Below are 22,095 nucleotides of genomic sequence, written 5' to 3'. Positions count from 1 at the left end.
TTTAAGTACAAATGAATCAGTATTGGTATGCAAATTAATACGCGAATTTGTTTATATGTAGCAAAACTCTAAATTGGTATTATTTTTAATAAAATCTACTTTTTAACTAATCACATTAGATTGATACACGTATTAATACATAGTTATACTTGTAACTAAATTTTTCCATCATGAAAAGGACAATATTCCCGATCTATAGATACTGTGATCCATATTATATGTGGCGGATTTTGATACAATCAAAATTAAAATTTAATTGGAAATTATCAGTATCAAACTCGCTTAGAGCATTAATAGTGGCATCAATAAACTTTAACTAAATCTCCTATCTCTCAAATAAAATTCCATATAGTGAGAGAAACTCTCACTTCTCTCTAGGCAAAAGATCAGGAAAGCCGTTGAGGGAGGTGGAGCTTCGGCTCCTCCCACTCTCCGCCACCTCTTTATTTTTGTCTATGTTCTGTGCTATGATCATTTTAAAATATTTAAATATATTAAAAAAATAAAAAAGATATATATATACTAAGCGACACGCTTAGCGATCATTGCTGGACAGCAACCTAACATAGCTCATTTGAATAACAATGGAGCACAAACACAATGCATGAACAGTAGCAAAACCATGCATGTTAGTGTTTGCCCCACCATTTTTTTAAAAAAAAAAAATTAAATCTCTCCCAATTTTTTTTTTTTTTTGCATAATTCCATATGCATAGGAAATGGCCCCCAAAATAAATAATAATTCTCATATACTCTCCAAAATATTCTAAAATTTCTATATATATATATATAAATCTCTTTCCAGTTTTTTTCCTATAATCTCAAAATTTTGTATAATTTATATATCTTATCTATTTTCTATGATGTGGTTCCTCTAAAATTAAATTAAAGTTAGGTTTACGAGAAATAAAAAACTTATTAATTTGTATCACAAAGTCTTTTATTATACAATACTAGGTTTTCTAGTATGGTACACATAGTGAAATGAATTCAAGAAAATTATTTAAGTTCAATGATCTATAAAAAAATAATAGAGAAGTTTTATCATCTAGACTTCAGTGAGTAATAAAATATTTATTTAAGATTTCAATTGTAGTATTATATGTTTAATGTGATACCAAAATATCTAAATTTACATTAAACTTGATAAACTAACTTATATATTATAATGAAATATATGCTTCTATAAGATCACTTAATAGATTTTATGAATAAAACAAATTCTAAATATTTCATTACAAAATTAATAATAGATAAATATATATATATATATATTTATATCCAGGAAACATTGTCATAAGAAATATGAAACATATGTTAAGTTGTATTTTTAGAATTTTATCTTTCCATGTATATAGCAAGTTATTGAGATATGATTTTGATATATAATTATGTTTTTATAATTTTTTTTTCATAAAATTAAGATTAAAATTTGTAATTTTTATTTTACATAAATGTGTCATACAAAAACCCCAATCCTCCATGCAATTTAGAATCACACATTTTAGACCAACTAATGCAATGCACTTTACATACAAATCCACGTTGTCTCCATCAAAATCAAGCAAACATGTACTCTAATTTCTTACAAAATGACTTGGGTAATTGAAAATAGCTCATTATGTATGTCGGTAGAGCTTGGACCATTGCTTTAATTAAAATTTCTCATCCTACTTGTGATAGGAGCTTTTTCTTCCAAACCTTGTAATTAATTTCAAACACAAATTGACATAATTTGATATTGTATGTAACAGTCCGCTAGAAATTTAATTGTGGAATTTCTATTGACTTTAGGAACCTCGTGAAGATTTTATAACCTTTCACGAATCCACTAATCGCATAGATTTTAACCTGTCAATATAGTTAGTGTTATCACTCACTATGGTGTCAGAAATGCGATTTTAATTATTTGAAATAGTTAGAAGTGTCAAATACATTATAGTTTACACCACTAGGCTTAATTGAATATTTAGAATTTTTCAGTACTAAGTTTATTACGTTTATTTTTGGAGTGAATAGTAACATCGGTAAACAACTAAGCGCAATGTTTTCAAAATCACAGTGTGAAATGTCCAAATTAGGTTAGCAAAATTTTATTTGGACACTTGGCAAGATCTTAACCACACATAATGAATAGTATTAGATACTTGGTACAAAGAGAAACCATTAGATGGAATTGTGAAGGAAATCAAGGTGTGAGATCATGACACCTAACCAAAATACACGTTTGGAAAATATCTTAAGAGTAGAGATTTAAAATACACATGGAAAGATTTTAGCCACCTTACTCTTCCAAGTCTACTCCATATTTGGAAAATATCTTAAACTGATTTTTGTAGATATTATTGGATAGAATATTTTGAGATAATCTTTTATAGATATTTTGGGTAGGAGAAAACTACACTCAACTCTCAACTCCAGCCTTATCATCTTCCTTATCCCGTCCATAAGCATCTCCAGCCATCACCCACGAACTTATCTTCATTTACACGTTCCTTTAAAAGAATATCAAACACTTTCTCTCGAACAGCTTTTAGGAGTTCTTTTGCATGCCCATTTCGAAACTTTTGTAAGTATTTTATCATAAAGTCTCCTTTATATAAGTTGTTATTTTTTGAGTCTAGTTTACATGGATATCTTATTTGTCCCATTTGAAGATCATTTGGTCAGTCAAATATTATGTAAACTATAAAAAAGTCATTCTGGGAGATAAACTGGAGAATATGTTATAGTTTGGAGTTTTTGACCAATCTAATGGATAGATATTGGTCCGAAATTTTTATGGAGTATTGTTAACATGTATATATGACTATTGGTGGAGGATTTTTGCATGATTAAATGTTTTGATGAAAGATTTTCTTAGATTTAGAAACTTAGAAACTGGAAGAGGAAAAACAGTTTCTGTTTTGAGAAAGTTTAACTCTTTGATGGTCTAAACCTATTCCAATGACTTTGATAATTTTATTGGAGGATCCTAAGTATCTTATATACATGTTATATTATTATTTTAAATATATTTGATGTTAGTTTCAAAGATATGAAATTTTATGTAAAGAGATATTCAAATAAGCCAAAGTGTGGATGTTCTTGGCTAAATTTATGTTTTGGTTAATTTTTAACCATATGATCTTGAATTAGAAGCTTATATATGTTTTAGGACATCTTTTTAAACCATGTGATGGTTTGGTTTGAAGATCACATATTTATAAGTCATAGATCAAAAGGTTGATCAAAACAAGTTGGAAACAAAAATCAATAGAAATAGCATATGAGAATTTCAGCCCTATGGAGTTTTAATAGTTGTGATTAGTTTTAAATTTTTCTAAATTTATATATGAATTGAGGATAAAATTTACATGAGGCATGTAAATTTTGGTGACTTTTGGAGTTAGTATGCAAAATCCTTAAGTTATGGGTAAAATGGTCATTTTCCTACATGCAGAGAGTAAAATAGAAATTTTACTCTTTAAGTTAGTATTTTTCATATTTTAATTTATTAGTGATTTAGTGCTAACTTTTAGAATCACTAATTACAGTTCCTCGTGATCGCGCTTAAGGTTTTATAAGAAACGCGAAAATCGAGGTAAGTTAGCTTTTAACTTACTAGCAGTCTATTGTGTATGTGTGCTAAGTAAAGGAACTACAGTGTATGTATGTGTGTTATCATATATGTCATGCCATGCCAAGTTATTACGTAATTGTCTATTATACAGAATTTATTCTGTCATCAATTTTTATCTGTTACATAATATATTCTGTTATGTATTACTGTACATTATAAGTACGTCATGCTAAGTATGCCATCTATTACATGTATGTCAAGTTATGTAATATTCACTGTTGCAAGTATGTCATGTTAAATATGTTGTCTATTATATGTTATGTCATGTTACGAAATATTTATATCTCAAGTTGCTCATGTATTTCAAGTTATGTTCAAGTCACGTTATATTACGTCAGGGCTTCAGTCCTTTCGTATTCCAGTCACATTTCATCTTGATTACTTATGTATGGGGTCACAGCAATTGTGACGCATACACTACGTGAGACACATCAATTGTGACACGTAGAATACATAGAGCCACAACAACTGTGGAGTATGTATTTAAACAGTTAAAGAATAAGTTTCCGTATAATACATGGAGCCACAACAACTATGGAGTATGTATTTACAAGTAAAATACATGGGGCCACAACAACTGTGGAGTATGTATTTACACGTAGAATACATGGGGCCACAACAATTGTGGAGTATGTATTTTTCATGTTAAGTCAAGTTTGTGTAAAATACATGGGGCCACAATAACTGTGGAGTATATATTTACACGTAGAATACATGAGGCCACAACAAATGTGGAGTGTATCTTTCTTATTAAGTCAAGTTTCAGAACAAGTTCATGATAAGTTAAGTTTCAGATCAAGTTCATGTCAAGTCAAGTTCAGTTCATGTTTCAATTTAAGTTATGTCAATTATGCTATGTTGTATGCCAAGTTATGCTTTAATTACTTATGAATTTGATTATACATTTATGCTTTTACTGTCATCCATGCATCATTAGCCTGTGTGGAAGTTTTTTATTAACTTGCTGAGATTTGTAATCAAATCTCACTGTGGTAGTTCCAACTACCATTCCTCCCGAATGGTAGATCTTGTTACAGGATCTGAAGGAGAATTAGGAGCTGACCAACTAGACACAGTTGACTGAGCGACGATGCGACGTCAATGTTAATATAGTAGTTAACGTAAATTACTACTTGTACGATGGAGTTGCATCTCCAGTACTTTTTGAATCATAATCATTTTGGACTAGTGTTATGATCTTAGTTGTTCAATGAGTATTTATATATCAAGTATATTTTAAGCATTTGAGATATTTTCAATTTGGTGCATAATATTGCTAAAGAAATAATTTATCCGCTGCGAATATTGCATAATGTTAGATGCATGTTATGAACATTGCATCTTATATGTCATGAACGGGGGCGGGTAACCTTGTGTTACATGTCTCGACGCTTCAAATGTCCGTCCAATTCCAAACAGAATTTGGGGGTGTCACATTGTACATTAGATTATAAAATTATAAAATAATTTTAGCGTATCATGTGAAACTATGTTAATTTGTAAATTTATTTTTATGACTGTAAAACTTTTTAAATAGGATACTCATCTCTTAATATATTGATACAAAATAAATAATAAAAAATGACTATACAAAGTCGGTTTTATATTTCTCGATATGAAGACACGAAACTGTCATTACTTACAATAAAAAAAGAAAAAGAAAAAAAAAACTGTCATTACTGATTTTTTTTTTTTTTTGCGCAAGTTGCCTTTTAAAATAAATAGAGAAATACCATCCTCCCATAATTTTTCTATCCAATTGTGTTTTTATTATTTTATCTTTTTATTTAATAGTTAAGAAAATATTTGATACATGTATAAAAGATAATTTTAATGAATATAAGATGAATTTAAATTTTGACTATTCCATTTACATAAATTTTTACATTGGAATAATTATCTTTTTATTATATAACAATAAAATAATATAAGATAAATTTAACTTTAACTATTTACATCAAACCTCTACATTAAATTATCTATTTATTTATTATATAATAATAATTTAATTATTAATATAGTAATAAATAATTCACATCAAATCTCTACATCAAATTTTCTTGGTATATAGTAAAATAAGATCTAAGATGTGAGAGAGAGAAAAAAAATGAAAGCATTAACTCAGGTATATAATAAAGAAAAATAAAATCTGAAAATATGAGAGAGAGTTGAAGAAAAATAATAAGATAGAAGTATTGGCTCATCTGGGTGCAATCTGAGATGAAAGAAAGAAAAATAAGATTTAAAAATATACGTGAGAGAGTTAAAGAAAAATAATAAAATATAAATTTGTTTGATATACAGTAAATATTAAATTTATTTTTTACTTTTTATGTATAGTAGGTCAAATTTAAAAATTTTAGATATAAATAATTTAATACGGTTGATTTTTTCTTTTAATAAATAAAAAGTGAGATAATTTTTGAATATGAATAAATAGGTAATAATGTTCTGAAAACACAGAGAGAGAATTTCAGCGCCATGAGCATAAAAAGTAGGGAATATTGATACGCGGTTCTCTCAAAAAAATTTTAAATTTTTTATTAATAATTAAGAAAGTAATTATTAATAAAATTATATATATTTTTAATAATTAAAAATACTAAAAAAAATTTTACACCACTAGCAATATGTCGTAAACACTGACAGCCTTGAGCCTACTAGACCAAGACTAGCACTGTCGAAAAAGTAAAACCGGATATTATGGGTTCGGCAAGTGCCATCCATTCATTATAAAAGAAAAAGTTTATTTGAAAAAATTAATTTTTTATATTTTTTATTATTTATAAAACAGTATTTCTACACTTTATAATTGAAAATGTAATTTATATTATAAAAGTATTAAATATTTTTCTCATTAAAAAATCACAAATTAGAAAAGGACAGATGGGGCGCTACGTGGGTTCGAACGTGTCCCATGAAGAAGCATGTGAACCTCGCGCGTCATTGAAATTTTCAAAACGAAAGTTAAAATACTAGTGCCCACTGACGGGTAGATACTAGCTAGGGGGTTGGGATTTTAATTATGAATTAATGGGGCTCGTGGGGTTGGAGATCAAACTGGGCCCAACTTCCCTCTCGCAACAAACCACGCCCATCTCCTCCGCTGCTACCCGCCCCCCCGGCGATCATTGACAGAGAGAGAGAGAGCGGTCACACGCGCAGACGAGCGAGAGAGAGGGAGGAAGACCGAGAGTGTTACAAAAAATGATACCGCAGCAGTGGTCGCCGCCTTGCGGAAAAGAGTGCACGAACAAGTATGCAATGCTGACGCAGATTCCATGTAATTCACTTTCTGAGTTCTACCTTCATAATTTCTTTTTGAGAATTGATCTGTAATTTTATAAATCTTTATGGTTAATGTGTATTGTACTTGGCTTAATATGTTTTTTTATTGACTTTATAATTTTATCAAATATCTCTTTATTTGGTACCAGTCATGAATGTCTGAGCATAAACTTGGTTGCCCCTTTCTTCCTAGTGGAGTTTCCATTCCATTTTGTTGTCATCGGATTGCACTTTAGGTGAGCAACAGGGCGCATAGTCCAATTTTCCTTTGGGTTAGGAATTGGCATACACGGATTATAAGTCAACTTACAAAAAGAAAAAGAAAATTATATGCTAGGCTCTGAGTGTAGATGCATTAAGTCTATAGCGCAGAGCAATGTATGCTAACACAAAGGAGCACCCTCGGCGGCCATTAATGAACTCTTTCCCCCTTTTCATGGGAAATTCATGTTAGTGCATGCATTGGCTGTAGTTAAACCCTCTTGCCTTCTTTGAACGATACTATGCAATGAAATTTGAATTGTGAGCTTGTAGGTAGGATTCACTATAAACCCAATTGTATGAAATATAAACTTTAGTTCATATATGGTAAGTTTTTCAGTGCTCAAAGACGAAATGTTAGTCGTAGGAAGAGACTTTATAGCGAGTAGGAGTTCTAATCATATGGGTTGTACAGGGGTCTTGCTCCAACCTTGAAGTGAGTTAATAAAGTTATCTATGTATTATTTTTCTTATAAAAAAAGCAGTAGAAAGAGACTTATAAGCTAATTCTCAATATCTGAATACTAATCTCTATTAGTTAGGTATCAGAAGTAGAAAGAGATTCCATCGAAGAGAACATGGCTTTCAATCAGTTGCCTATGGAAGGAGTCAAGACATTGATGATCTGATTTAATGCTATTTTTTGCTTTCTTAGAATGTTTGCAACCTATTTGTAATATTCACTGTGGTTAAAATTTCATTTTTCTTTGGGTGAATTCTAAAATGCTTTACCCATTTTGACCTTTTCCAATCCATTGTGTTGTCATTGCTTCGCCCTTGGCTAGTGCCATTTGTTCATCATTTTTTCTTTTTTACTCGAATGGTAATAATTCATCCATACGAAAACAAGGAATATTCAATTGCTCCTTTACTCTTTTGTTTCCCTTTATCGATTGTTCTTCAATCAACTGCAGTGCATCCGTACAACCTCAACCAGACACAATTACCCGCACACCCCCCCCCCCCCCCAAAAAAAAAAAAAAAAAAAAACTTGTTTCCTGGTTTCCCAATAGCCTAAGCATTTTTTAATAGGTCAGTGTAGCCTATATACATTTTGGAGTTGGAAAGTAGTTTTTCTCTTATATCGATCTTTTCAGCGGATCTTTCATAGATGGATAAGCGGTTCTGCCACAGTGGAGGTGCTCTTGGCTTGTTGGACAAATCCAGGAGGTATTCCACAAATCAAAGCCGTGTGAAAGATGGTTTCTATTTGTATTTATGGTGCTTATGGCAGGATGACAGGACGTTTGAAGACAAGGAGAGATCTTTTGAGGATCTTAGATCTTTTTTAGTTAGAATGTTATTCCTATGGGCCATAGCTATAGATTTTAATTGTTAGACCTGCATGATTTTCTTGTTTCCTTTTCTTCATAGATAGGTGTTTCCTTTTGTATACCATCTTGTGTACTTGGGCTATGCCTATTCTATTAATACTATCATTTACTTATAAAAAAAAAAGATGGATAAGTGGGTGTTCATTTCTTATTAGCAGTGATTCACAGCCATCTATGTTATTTTATTATGAAATCTAATCATGCATGAGCTGAGCAATTAATTCAAGCTGTTCTGTCAGTGGGGCTATCCACCAGTTGTCTTGCTTCATGCAAGATTCTTTGAAACTATCAAACCTTCAGTCTATCTTTAATCGCACCAATATCTGTGTCTAATGCATAGGTTGGGTTGTTTTCAAGTTATAATCTTTTTGAAGTCTTTGTTTTTTATTTTTTCCACAATAATCATTGCTCTTTTAATATAAAAAATTACTGATTGTATCCTGCTTGGTTTTTATTGTAGGGCGAGTATTTTGCAAAAAGGGGTGTGATGCTGATGCAGAGACGTGGGAAGAATGTAAGTTTTACTTTCTTCTTTGTGTCAATATTGCTTGTGAATCAGCCCTTTTGTTTTGTCATTTCAAGTCAGATTAGAAAGTTTTCATCTCTGAAACTTATCAGCATATCATTGCTAGAAATTCCTTTTTATGTGGGTCCGAGATTTACCTACTTTTTTAAAAGGGCGTGTGCGGGGCTTACACATCCTAGGACTGCAAATATCATTTCTTATTAGGAAATAATGGTGAGCTACTGCCTACTGGTGTGCTAATGCCAAACTTGACAAGATATTTACATGAAACAAACTAACCCTGTAAAAAAGCATTCTAAGAACAAAAAAATATCAAGTCTATAAAAATCTCTGAATATATACATAATAATATTCAAAGTCTTAACAAATACAAAGAGATAGAAAACTAAAAACATAAGCATCTTGAAGGCAGCCTCAATGCACTAGTGTCGCATACTCACAACAAAGGAATCTAAAATACAAACTCAAGAGAACAACCCTACCAAAACAGAAAGCAAGGCTTGTCTAACCCAAACCACAAAGGTGACCAACATGCTTGTCTCGAGTGGAGAAGGGGTGGCTTGTGGGATTTTTGATCTGTTTACCAAACTGCCAACTAATGTCTCCTTAATATTTCACAAAGTCCAACCAAGACTGCCTATATGTCCTTCTGTGCTTTAACGGTCACCACAATATCTCTAGAGGGCCTTAGAAAAACGAAATGTTGTACAAGCACCCCTCTACTAGAACAGAAATTAAATTACATCCCCATCAATTACATATAACTTGTTTGGGCTATTACAGCTACTATATGGGCTTAGTCATTTAAATTCCAGAATTTTTCTATTTATTAGATAATATTGAGCCCTGGACTTTCCCCATTAAAGGGGAGAACCACTGGGCTACAAATTCCATTAGTGCTTGACTTAACTGGTGTCTTGAAATTGATGCCTTCAAAAATCACTCTTGGTTAAGTTTTGCTTTGCCGTTTCTCAGTTGAGCGATTGAGCCATCTATTGAACGTTGATTTGTAGTATGTAATTGATTTGAAGAGTTATGTTACCGACACAAAAAGTGCATATTATTACTTGGGGAGCCAGGAGTCCAATTTTTCTTATAGTTGTTTATAAGCTTCACATGATAAGATCATTGCAGGCTTGGAGGAGTGCAATGAGTTATGCTATAAGGACCCTGTATTAAAGGACCGCCAGTGGAGTGCCTACATTGACCGTTCTCCTGGAGCTGCCGGCCACTCAGAGGCACTCTCTCTTTCACCTGTGGTTCTTTTGCATTTCCTTTCTATTTTTCAAGACCCTGAATGCTGCGATTTATTTTAGCACTTATACTGCTTTTATGGTTAAAGCCTTCACAGTTCACATTAAGCTGCCTGGTGATTATCCTCTTTTGTTTTTTTCTTTGGTTGTTAGTGTGGACTTATTTGTGATTTTAGCTTTTAATCAAATGGGAATTCAATTTTAAGTTATTTTTAATAATACTCATCTTACTTGTTAAAAAAGAAAATATATTTTTATTAATACCGTGGTAGGTAATTGCCAATGACATCTCCCTTTGGTTAAATTTGCAATTTTAAGTAATCGGTTGACTTTGGGGCAGGGGACTAGTGGAGTATAATGTAGTATAGTAATGACTGACACTTAAAAAAGAAGGTAGATTAGATAAAGGTTCAGTTGTTTGGTTTCGGTACTGTGTATTCTTTCACTCCTATAATCTTAAGTTCAGAGCTATTTTTAGGCTTGAAAAATCCTTGGAAACTTTGGTCTTGAACTCTTGCGATTTCTAAATTAAAGTAATTTGTGGGGCTTAGAAGAGGACTTGAGTACTTGTCAAAAAAAAAGAAAGAGAAGAAGGGTTTGAGTGACATCATGTAAATTGAAGTACATGGCAATTGATTATAGATTTGGAGTGTCCTGATGGTGCCCAGATTTGGGAGATCACTCAAAGGACAGTTGAATGAAGTTAATTGTGCATCTTACAAAAAATGGATGACTTATATTGTACGTTGGGGGTGTTTTTTTGTTCTTTCTTTGGAAATGCATTGTTAACCCATCCCAACTTCTTGCAAGAAATGTTCCATTATCACCTTGACCCAAACAACCTGTCCACTCTGCATCTTGCTTGTACAACACCAGAAACTCAGATGCCTTCTATATTGTGGTTATCATTTTCTTGGAATTTGTAACTACTACTCTTAATTAGAGCTCTTCAGCAGCCACAATATACACAAGTTTTTCAGATAAGATGGCTTTATGAACCTACTGTACTTGGTGCTTTGCTCAATAAAGCATACCTAACAGATCCAATGCTTTATTTTACAAGTTAAAGAAATTACATTTGATGCTGAATACGAAGGCTCTGGATTTTAGGAGAAAGCCAGTATTAAGATTGCACAATACAAAAGTACTTCGTATATAGAAATGCTTTACTTACTGTTGGAATTTAGCATTTCTGTAACAATAATGTCATTCTTTAGATAACTTGTTATTTTTTTATCTGGTTAAAAACTTTGTAGTTGTACTTGATGTTCGTCAATCATGCTTTTAGTTTTCAATTTGTGGAAATGCATGACATGGATGCAAAGAGCAAAGAACATTAGCATTGCTGAACACACTTATCTTACCTAATTATAGATTGTTTATCATTTCTCTATACAGGAGTGTTTTCGTGCTTGCGTATCTGGCTGTGGTTACAAGGTTAGTATGTTCTTGGTGATATGAGCTTTTGGTTTCACTGAAGAATTCTTTTGCAGAAGATTAATAGATGCAGCATTTCTATTAGATGGCTGGTTCTTTACTTTTACAAAAGTGGCACTGGATCATTTCCGTTTTTTTTTTTTAATGCCTGTTACCCATGAAATTTTGTGCGCACGTTGTGTTTTACATTGTCAATGGGCTTTATGGTCTCACCAGTAATGATGTGAACTTGATGAATTTGATTAGATCTGACTTTTTAAATTGAAGAAGAAGGACATGGGTATGTACCCCTAGTTTGATTCGGTGGTTTCTGTCTTGTAAGGATTTCAGCACAATCGTTTGCGTGGCAGTTTAACTTTTCTACCGCCTCTTCTCCGGACTTGTTCCATTTTCTCTTCCACTCACATCACCATCATTAAGAGTGCTAGAGATGCACAATAAACTGGCAGTTTATATGATTCTAAATTTTAATTACACACATATAGGGATGATGAATTGGGGTTTTTCTTGTTTAATTTCCCAATTTCTGGTCATTACTAGCGAATCAATTTATTTCGTCGCACTACTTTGCTAGTGTTTTCCTATAAATTCGATGCACGAATTCACTGGATTAAAGTGTCTTTTTTTAACTGCAGTAACTCAATGATATATATTTTACCTTGCAGTTTGATATTCCTTCAGAGGAAGTTGATAAAGTTCGACCGAACAGGCCACCTAAGCCTCCCCCTGTCCCAAAGCCCATTCGACCACCCGTTGATCCCAATGTGACGGCTGAAGACGTACTTAGCACTTCTGCATAACGAGTAACCAGGCATAGTGTTGCTGATGAAATATCAGAAACTAACAAATTGGTGAGCATTGCAGGAACATCTTTTTTGCCACATAAGTTCAGATTAGTTCTACCATAGGCTATCTGTTAACTGAAGTACATCTTTTTTATTCATCTTTTGTCCCTCATCTTGTTCCTCAATCTTCATATCACCCAGCAACTGGCACTCATTCCTTTTTTATAAGCATACCCTGGGTAACCAAAGTGCAGTTTGGGTCCCTGTTCAATAACTGATAGATTTTGTACCAAGTTTCATATTAGGAATAATTGGTCAATAATGCTTCATCCAGGTAGAAATTTGGAATATCTATTTTTTCAGAAATAACCACCTGTATTATGATAAACTTTGGACTAGCCCCATCCTATATAAATTCCGTTCAATCTTTGTTTTTATATTTAGAATTTTGCTACGTATAAGCAAAGTTACGTACTAATCTGCGTATCAATTCTGATTCATTCATATTCAAAATTTAAATTAACACTATTTTCAATAAAATTTACTTTTTGACCAATTATATTATGTTGATATATATATTAGTAGGCAGTTATGCTTACAATTAGATTTTTCCTTATATTTATATATGTCTTATGCTGCGTGCTTCATCGTTTTTGTGTAGTCTTTGGCAAGGTAAAATTTCTGCATCCGTTGTTCTCGATTGGTCTTTGATGGGAAAAATGCGATAGCATTATCATGCATGACAAAGGGAGATATGCCAGATGAAAGGCAAAATCATTTGGTTATTCCAAAATATCTTATTTTATTATTATAAATTTTATAAATTTTTACATAAAATATAATAAATAATTTAATTTTTTCAAATCTTAAAATAAAATTAATATTAAAAAATTATATTATAATAATATTTTATTCAATTTTTAAAAAATATATATATCTATGTCATCTAACCAAACGGGCCGCCTAGACTGTTTTGATAGATGCAGATTAAAGTTTGTCTACAATAGGTTTCAAAGCTCATTGTGAATGCAAGTCTAGTGAAAGGCCCTTTTATTGCTGCTTTTACAAGTTTTCAACGTAAAGAAAACAGAAAAGAAAAGAGCAATACGTTGCAAACTAACTAATATCACTACTACAGTGGATTAGTTTCGAATCGTTTCAGGCACCTTTGCATAAATATTAACGTCAGGTTTGGTTACAAACTATCTCATCTCGTATAATTATTATAATTTATTTAAATTTTTATATAAAATATAATAAATAATTTAATTTTTTTAAATTTTAAAATAAAAATTATATTAAAAAATTATATTATAACAATATTATATTTAATATTTAATTTTTATTTTATTTCATCTGTATAATCAAATGAATTTAGCGACACACTTCAAAATATTCATCCAGCAGTGGCTCCTTTATCCATCTTTTACATCTTTCCTCGCACCTTGAAGATGGGGGACGATGATCGAAAATCTAAGGAAATGAGTAATGTGAGAAGGGGAAAAACTTTTAATAGGTTAAATTTAAAAGTTTTCTAGGATTTAAGAAGGAAAAAAAAGATTTAAAACAAAAACACATTAAAGTTGATTAGAATGTTGCTGCCCAGGATCGAACTGGGGACCTTTAGTGTGTAAGACTAACGTGATAACCACTACACCACAGCAACTTTTCTTTCGCATGTTGTCTATTAACAACTGTTGGTAAAAAGCAATACTTTCCACATCATTTAGGTTTGCTTATTTCCGCCTCGACCGGAGGGAACGAAATTTCATCCCACCTCGAGACAAAAGGAGATGGAGATATCGATGGTCATGTCCCCACTCCCAGCATGAGAAGGCTCTAAGGCCCAAATATATAAAAGGACAGAGAGACCCTTGTTTCTAAGAAATTTCCCTACCTCTTTCCATCAATCATGCCTCTCATGATTTCTACACTAGCTTTGTGACACTCGAGTTCTTAAAGAAAGAACATTTCACCAGTTAACAAAACCCCCCAACTTTGTCCTACTATATGGGCTACAGTTGTGAGGAAGTTTAATTTTTGTCTCTACAAGTCTTCATATTTTAATCCCTCTGAGACATGGGTAACATTGTATAGAGTTCTGCTATTTACATAAGTGGTATTAATATATGGGCTGGGAAATAGAATTTATGAATCAACACAGTCGTTAATATTGATCAATAAACCAAGTTCTGTCTCTGTCTGCTTTTCGTATATAAACCAAGTTCGTTCTTAATTTTGGTTGTAAATCTTGCAATACCGTGTTCCTCACTTTCTCCAAGAGACTCAGAAGTTGGCCCCAGGTTGTCACAATGGGAAGTATTGCGAAGACTTGCCTAAGGTCATTGTTGAAAGTTGCGAATTCCGCTATGGGTATTGTGGGGATTATGCTGATTCTGTATAGTTGTTGGATGATTAGAGTTTGGCAGAGAGATTCATCCTATGTTGATTATAGTTCTACTGGTCCATGGTAAGGTAGTTCTTTGTCATTCTTCCCTTTCTTTGCCTTGGCCTGTCTAGTCATTCTTCAAGTGAATTTACAATATTGTCGCTTGGAGCTTGGAACAATGGCATTATAAGATTCTTGCTTGCTTTTGCACTGGTTTTAGGTTGATTTTATTTGCAAAAGCTTAACTTTCACCCCTATAAGAATGATATTACTTAAGGTTCCCAAGACTTCTTTTTCCCTTCTTTCCGTGATTACATCAACAATGAATGCTGATCAGTATTTTGGTAAACTAATGTTCAAAAGAATTTATTTGCTCAATATCAGATTTACTTGTTATTGATGCTCAGTTAGCAGTATAATTTGTCTTGAACAATGAAAATTGCAGGTTCATGTACACTTTTCTTGGAATTGGTGTTACCATGGGTGTGATAACTTGCCTAGGCCATATTGCTGCCGATAGTGCACACGGTTACTGCCTCTCTTGTGTATCCTTCTCAACTGTCCAGACACTAGGAGCAAGTTTTGTGACTAAAAAGTGGATTCCTTAAAAAATTGTTTTCAGAGGTCACCATTTTTAAGGTGGTTTTCAACTGTCAATATGTTCATGTTCCTGAAAACATGATATATGTATGCCTTTTTGAAATTTTTTTCATTGAAATTAGATTTAGAACACCATAGTAGCTTCGTTTTCTGGTTTTCTGTGTAAGATGTGTCCCCACTTTCAGGCTCATGCCTCTTTAATATTGTTAGCCTTAAATCAACAAAGTATGTGGTGATTATCAGTTTTCTTCTACTATTGGAAACTGCAATGTCAGCAGATATACTCCTGAATTCTGACTGGGAAAAGGTGATTTTATCTTGATTGCTGTCAGACTTTCTTCCCAAATTTTCTTTTCCACATTTGACATGTAAATTTGTTTCTCAACTTGAACTGCTATGACAATCTACATCAGGATTTGCCCGAGGATCCAACTGGGAGGTTCCATGACTTCAAAGATTTTGTGAAGTCAAACTTCGATTTTTGCAAATGGATAGGCTTTATGATCATCTTAGCTCAGGTAATACATTGACCTTAATCTAGTTGCGCAAGAAAAGATGACCGTATGTTCATAAATGTTTCCAATTTATTTGTTAGGAAAGAAAAGAAATTAATGTGCCCGTTTAATTTGCACACTAACAAAAATTGCCAGAAAATTTGCAGAAAAAGAGATTAGGATCAGAGTCTACTGCACTAGTTGAACTAAATTTGCTTCCTTTTGCCTATCAACAAAAGAAAAGGCAGGACCTATTCAGTCAGGCTTTTTATGCAGATGTTTACAGGGAGATGTGATGGTTCAGATTTACACAACCATAACCAACATGCAATTGGGGACTCATTTTTATGTGCCATTCATGCCAGCTTGTTCAAAGATATTTTCCTTAGACCTGAATGCACGTCCTTCACCTGCAGGGATTTTCTATTCTGTTGGCAGTAGCTCTGAGAACTCTAGGGCCATCCTATTATAACTATGATTCTGACGGGGATTATGCTCCCGAGAGGCTTCCGCTCATAAACGATAAAGTTCAACCTCCACCTTACGTTAAGGATCTGTCTGATCCTCGTTCTGCCATCAATTATAACACCTGGAATGTAAGTTTTCATTCTCAACTTCCATAATCCATAGCCTACTCCTTTGTTTTTTCAAATTTTTTCAACGGGCATTATGATTTCTGCTGTTTTTTTAATAAATTTTTTAATGGTTATATTGATGGCTTTCTCAGGCAAACAAGTGAAGAGACCAGTGGAAGGTTTTCTACTAAGGAGCACATGAGAGATGGAGAAGAGTTATCATTTTGGCACTTGATAGTGAGTTTGATGTTTAGGTGGAGTTGAGGAAGGCTAGAGGACTCTGATATAAGCGAAGATGATGAAATTTTGGTTGAATGTGCGCCCCTAGAGCTTTTATAGTGGATGTAACAATGTATAAGCAACACTTTATAAGTAACAATGTATATGTAGCACTTGCATGTTAATGTTTGTTTCTATTTTCCTTACGATGCAGTCTAGGAAGTTCATTGCGGAAAAATCTCCCTTTAAACTTTTCTTGTAAATCAAATATTGACAAGTGGTGTGGAATGTGTGTTCTCCATATCGGCCTGCAAGTAGAATTTTTCATAAATAAAAGGCAGAAAAAATATGCTCAATTTTACAAATAATCAAACCAGTCAAAGAAAGCACGGATTGGCAACATAAACCAAATAAACAAGACTTCTGCATTGTCAACGAATAAACAAACAACTAAATCATCTCAGCCTACAACTACAGCACTCCCCAGAGATGTTACACAGAATAGTAAATTAGAGAGATAATAAATATTGCCAATCCAAGGGAGGACAAAAAATAAGGAACAAGCAGTACAGAATAAAAACATCTATTCAGATTTTGTTGCCTTTCTCTTCATTCGGCTAAACGGACCGACTGCCCGGTCCATGATATACATGTAAATGACCTGACTCCAAGATTTATATGACTCTAAACCCTCATAATACTCTGGTGCAATCTCCTTCACCTTGTAGAGCTTGCTCCCAGAAATTCTGGGGAAATCATGGTGTTCATTGTGGTATCCCACACACCATGTCATAAGATTCAGGGGGCCATAGTAAGAATATGTCTCCTGGTCGGGCTTGAAAACATAATGTTCTGAAATGAAGTGACCAGCCATTGGGTGCATCCCACCCCCAACGAATGTGGAAAGAATCAAGTAGGCAAAAGATTTCCAGCCCCAGAAGTAAACCACGGCTGCATCAAGGGCTATCTGAACAAATAAATTAATGAATTCCCAATAACCGGGAGGTTTTGGTTTCAGAAATAGAGGCCGGAGAGCATAGAAGAAGAGCTGGAAGATGACCCATACGCTTTTAGAAACAACATTTGTTACAAGATGGGCTTCAGTACGGCTTGGAATGTCCATATCAATGCCATCTACTCCTTGGAAGCGATGATGTTCAAGGTGGTATTTTTGAAATGTGACAGACATCGGTACACCAATAGGGAGGTTAGCAAAAATCCCAAGCCAACGGTTGTAGACAGGAGTTGAGAAGGCAAGATTGTGGCTGAGTTCATGGATGGCTAAGAATAGGTTGTGGTTGAGAAAAGAGCCAAAGAAGTAGGCTATTGCCAGTATTTTCAGCCAACCAGCATTATGAAGAAAAGTAGCAGTCCATAGCTGAAGCGAAACAGCAACCGAAACCTGTAGCACCACAATTACAAGGAAATGAACAGAAAGTTTGATATCAATAGCTGATATGTTCAAGTAGGTCTCAATATACCATAAAGAATAACAAAAATCTTAGAGGAGAAACTATCAATGCAAAAATTGAGAAAGCTTTAAAAAACCAGGCACTAGAGAACTTCTTGGAACGCATAGATCTCAGATTTACTCTTGTTTCTTACAAGATGGAGGATAAAATGGGACAGGAGTCGGAAGTGGCATAGTTTTCATAATTTTCAATCAGCAAATCGACCCAAAGTGAACTAAATTTTCAATGGGAGAAATTTAATAATGGCAATCCATGGCGTGACTTACAACATATATTACAGAAAACAGATCCAAAATTACAAGCATAATCAAATGCAGATTCTGAGACTCATCAAACATTATAAACACATGGATTAAAACAGCACCGTCAACTGATAATAATATATTCTCGCAGAAACCGTCAAATATAATTCTAAACAATCACAAGCCTGACGGATAAGAATGATATAATGGCATAAGAAACGAAACCCAGAAGTCCAATTTGAGTACGAACAAATATTAAGCATAAATCATCCCAATAAAACTCAAAGCTTAACCCACATTGTATCAGATCCATACCCAACGGGAAAAAACACACAACCGCGTAAATAATAAATTCAAATCGTAGAGTGATAAAGAGACAGATGGACAGACAATGAGAGAGAGGATAGTAAGAGAACCTTGAGGAAAGCCCAGGGATCGGGGCCGAAAAGGTCCTTGATCTGTGGGTACTGAGAGAGAATCTGGCGGCGCCTGGAAGCGTGGGGTTCGTCCGTGTACGACCAGAAGAAGTCCGTGGCCATTACTCCCTCCGCTTCTTTCTCTTCCCCTCTGCCCCCCATATCTTTTCACTTCTCTTCCGGTCCTTCCCTCCCGTTCTCAACGTGGGAGACGATATTCTCTCCCTCTCCTCACGATGACTAGCTGATGAATCTGAATGAGCTGTGACTCCTTAGGACTAAAAAATTTAGAGCAGACCGTTTCGTCTGGACCTCTTGCCGTGGGACATGGGCCAACGTCTTTCCAATTTTAGGATTTAGAAAGGGAAGTTTCGTAATAGGTTCGGTTTGGTTGACAAAAATTTTTATTTTATTATTATAATTTTTTAAATTTTTATATAAAATATAATAAATAATTTAAATTTTTTTAAATTTTAAAACAATAATAATATTAAAATATAATATTTTAATATTTTATCTTAAACTTAAAATTTCCATCCTACTTACCAAGCAGAGTTACTCATGCCATATTTTTAATTTTCTAAATATTAAAGTTCAAGATTGAAAATGTGGATCACAAAATTAAGTTTGGATTCAAGATGAGATAATATGATATGGTTTTAAATGAAAGATGAAAGTTAAATAAAATATTCTTAAAATATTATTTTTTAATATTATTATCATTATTTTAAGATTTAAAAAAGTTAAATTGAGATTTAAAAAAATTGAATTGTTTATTATATTTTATATATAGATTTAAAAATATTATAATAATGAAATGAGATAAGATAAGATGTTTTTCAAATCCAAACAATCCCTCAACACATTTTTTTTTTTTTTTAGAGCTTTTCATAATTTCTGCCAAAAGTCAATACAATATCTATTGTTCTATGAACAATAAAAACAGAAAATTTTAGAAAATTTATACTTTCTTTTGAGAGCTTTTCATAGTGACTTTCTACCACCAGCTAATACAATATTTGTAAGAACAACAAAGTAGGATTTATATATATTTTCATCCACTTATTGGCCTATGAAGATCATTGTTAGGTGTTCTGTTTTATTTTTCCATCAAGATTGAACTTAAATAAGTACTGGAGAGATAGCTATTCATATATTGATAAGAGATAGATTAATTTTTAAGAAGAGAGAAGTCGTGTAGTCTTCTCAACTGCCCAATAAGTTTTTGATCTGTATTGTAAATATATTAATTATCAGGTAGATAAATTATATATTAATGATGTAAATATTATGTCCCTGGCTTTCTCGTTAAAATGATATTGCATTGTCTGGATTAGAGGAAAATAATAACCAAGTCGATCCAATGGAAATGAATTATGTGCACTTGTATTTTAAATATATATCACAGTGGATTTAAGTCCATATAGCCTTGGGTTTTAGAAACGAATAGACAAATAAAAGCCTATTTATTGTTTAAGGCCAACGTCACTTTTGGGCAAAGCTGGGTTTGAGAATCGAGTAGACGCATAAAAGCCTATTTCTATTTAAAACATCAGAACTGCTGCATACCCCTGCCGCGTTCCCGTGACTGACGTGGCAACTGCTACTTCAGCCGGTAATAAAAAATTATTAAAAAAAATGAAAAAGGCGGAAAGAAGCATGGTTGAAAGCGAGAGTAGTATTTGACGTGATTTTAACCTCGCAGAGCCGAAAACAAAACCTCCCATAGCTGACGAGCTTGAGGTTGGTTTTTCTGTGCTTTAATCTTTCCCCGTGAGTAAGAGAACGGTTGATTTTGAAGAGTAGTGAAGAAAACTGTGAAGAAAATTAAAATCGAAAATAGAGACGTTGTCGAGGAGCTTTAACTAACTTTTAGCTTGTTCTTTCATCTGCATTTGTGGGTAAGACAATGGTTTTAACTGAGTTTTTCTTTAAACATTTGATCTGGGTTATTGTTACACATTTTCTCGTTTCTTTCTTTGTTTTACCTTTTTTTTTTTTTTGGTATTTTCTATTGCTTAGTACTGAAACGAAAACTTCCAACCAAAGTGCCGAATCGCAATTCACTGTAACGTTTGGAAAACGAAAACGTAAAGCTAGAAAAATAAAAATAACCGCAGGAACCAATATCTGATACCCCACTAAGAACGAACAAGAAAACTGAAAAGAAACAAAAAAATAAATAAAAACCCAGAGAGAGAGAGAGCCTCGCGCCGAGTCAACCCACTAAGTAAAAAAATAATAAGCAGCAAAATAAAAGTGCTGAATTAATCAATCCCTGGAAACCCACACAACAAAAAAAATAAAAATGAGAGAGTGCTTCTGTGCCGTCCCAAAAATGGAAAAATAGAGAAAAATAATAAAATTAAACTGACCTAGAGAGAGGGCAGCGCCCCACGCCGTTCGGCACCCAAGTAAAAACGGAAAAAAAAAAAGTGCAGAATAAAATCCCATGCCCAAAAATCAAAACTGCCCCTTGCATCTGAGTTGATTTCCTCTGCATTGTGGTCCTGCTCAATGTTGAGGCCACAGTTTTCACAGAGTAGTTCCTTTTGCGTGGTTCGTGTGAGATGAGAGGGTTGAGAGAAGAGATGGGTGAGAGGGACGAGAGAGAAGAGATGGGTGAGAGAAAACACAGACCACGGGAAAGGAAAGCTTTAGTTTGACCGATGAGATTCTAAAATGTAAACGGCGTCGTTTACATCATCAAGCCATCTAGGCAACGGAGACGCAACGGGAACGCACCTGGGGATGTTTAGGCTTTTCCTTAAAACATTCACTCAAATTCAGATAAATTCTTATCTGAGTTCAAGGATTAGGATGTATATAAATAATAAATATATTAAATAAAATTTCTAAAATTTATTAATTATTTAATGATATTCTAAACATTTATATGAACTATAATAAATTATATAGAACTCATTTTTTGTGTGTCTCTCACTCAGATATTTTAACACTCGAATAAGAATTTGAAATATCTCAATTTTTTTATTAGTCTATTCTTTAACACGAATTTTGGACATAAATTAGATTTAGATAAATGATATTTACAATCGTAATTGTTCAAGTACCATACAGTTTCTTTGAAAAAATGAAATATTAAGGGACTCATATAAAAAAAATTAACTTTTAAATCGTAGATCCCATTCTTTTTCAAAACGATTGCGTGACGTTTGCAC

At 33.2% G+C, this 22,095-nt stretch overlaps 3 protein-coding genes and 1 non-coding gene across 4 annotated transcripts; 2 read left to right on the top strand and 2 right to left on the bottom strand.

Annotated features, from left to right (window-relative positions):
* Window positions 1–6,616: 6,616 nt before the first annotated feature.
* On the top strand, window positions 6,617–12,945 carry LOC122278020. The gene is made up of 5 exons (XM_043088066.1): window positions 6,617–6,905; window positions 8,966–9,019; window positions 10,166–10,269; window positions 11,683–11,721; window positions 12,387–12,945. The coding sequence occupies exons 1-5, from the start codon at window positions 6,830–6,832 to the stop codon at window positions 12,519–12,521; spliced, it is 408 nt and encodes a 135-aa protein (XP_042944000.1). The 5' UTR covers window positions 6,617–6,829; the 3' UTR covers window positions 12,522–12,945.
* Window positions 12,946–14,099: 1,154 nt separating this feature from the next.
* TRNAV-UAC lies at window positions 14,100–14,172 on the bottom strand. Its single transcript has one exon. It is a non-coding gene; the product is annotated as a tRNA-Val (tRNA).
* Window positions 14,173–14,322: 150 nt separating this feature from the next.
* On the top strand, window positions 14,323–17,084 carry LOC122280011 (tetraspanin-19-like). The gene is made up of 6 exons (XM_043090949.1): window positions 14,323–14,976; window positions 15,341–15,440; window positions 15,722–15,802; window positions 15,909–16,013; window positions 16,406–16,585; window positions 16,717–17,084. Exons 1-6 carry the CDS (start codon window positions 14,819–14,821, stop codon window positions 16,726–16,728), a joined length of 636 nt encoding a protein of 211 aa, XP_042946883.1. The 5' UTR covers window positions 14,323–14,818; the 3' UTR covers window positions 16,729–17,084.
* A 92-nt stretch (window positions 17,085–17,176) lies between these two features.
* LOC122280009 (sphingolipid delta(4)-desaturase DES1-like) lies at window positions 17,177–19,241 on the bottom strand. Its single transcript, XM_043090948.1, has 2 exons — window positions 18,914–19,241; window positions 17,177–18,185 (listed from the first exon to the last, which is right to left on the bottom strand). The coding sequence occupies exons 1-2, from the start codon at window positions 19,073–19,075 to the stop codon at window positions 17,367–17,369; spliced, it is 981 nt and encodes a 326-aa protein (XP_042946882.1). The 5' UTR covers window positions 19,076–19,241; the 3' UTR covers window positions 17,177–17,366.
* Between the last annotated feature and the right edge of the window lie 2,854 nt (window positions 19,242–22,095).

Source organism: Carya illinoinensis, chromosome 10, assembly GCF_018687715.1.
Source record: "Carya illinoinensis cultivar Pawnee chromosome 10, C.illinoinensisPawnee_v1, whole genome shotgun sequence".
Classification (NCBI taxonomy): domain Eukaryota; kingdom Viridiplantae; phylum Streptophyta; class Magnoliopsida; order Fagales; family Juglandaceae; genus Carya; species Carya illinoinensis.
This window is presented reverse-complemented; position numbering and strand designations above follow the sequence as displayed.

What these genes read in the sequence shown, in the direction of transcription:
- LOC122278020 (XM_043088066.1), top strand. Translation starts at nt 6,830, where the DNA reads ATGATACCGCAGCAGTGGTCGCCGCCTTGCGGAAAAGAGTGCACGAAC. An exon ending in GAGCTGCCGGCCACTCAGAG is followed by an intron (nt 10,270 to 11,682) that starts GCACTCTCTCTT and finishes TTCTCTATACAG; the next exon opens with GAGTGTTTTCGTGCTTGCGT. An exon ending in TATCTGGCTGTGGTTACAAG is followed by an intron (nt 11,722 to 12,386) that starts GTTAGTATGTTC and finishes TTTACCTTGCAG; the next exon opens with TTTGATATTCCTTCAGAGGA.
- LOC122280009 (XM_043090948.1), bottom strand. Translation starts at nt 19,075, where the DNA reads ATGGGGGGCAGAGGGGAAGAGAAAGAAGCGGAGGGAGTAATGGCCACG. An exon ending in ATCCCTGGGCTTTCCTCAAG is followed by an intron (nt 18,186 to 18,913) that starts GTTCTCTTACTA and finishes GTGGTGCTACAG; the next exon opens with GTTTCGGTTGCTGTTTCGCT.
- LOC122280011 (XM_043090949.1), top strand. Translation starts at nt 14,819, where the DNA reads ATGGGAAGTATTGCGAAGACTTGCCTAAGGTCATTGTTGAAAGTTGCG. An exon ending in TATAGTTCTACTGGTCCATG is followed by an intron (nt 14,977 to 15,340) that starts GTAAGGTAGTTC and finishes TGAAAATTGCAG; the next exon opens with GTTCATGTACACTTTTCTTG. An exon ending in TTATGATCATCTTAGCTCAG is followed by an intron (nt 16,014 to 16,405) that starts GTAATACATTGA and finishes CTTCACCTGCAG; the next exon opens with GGATTTTCTATTCTGTTGGC.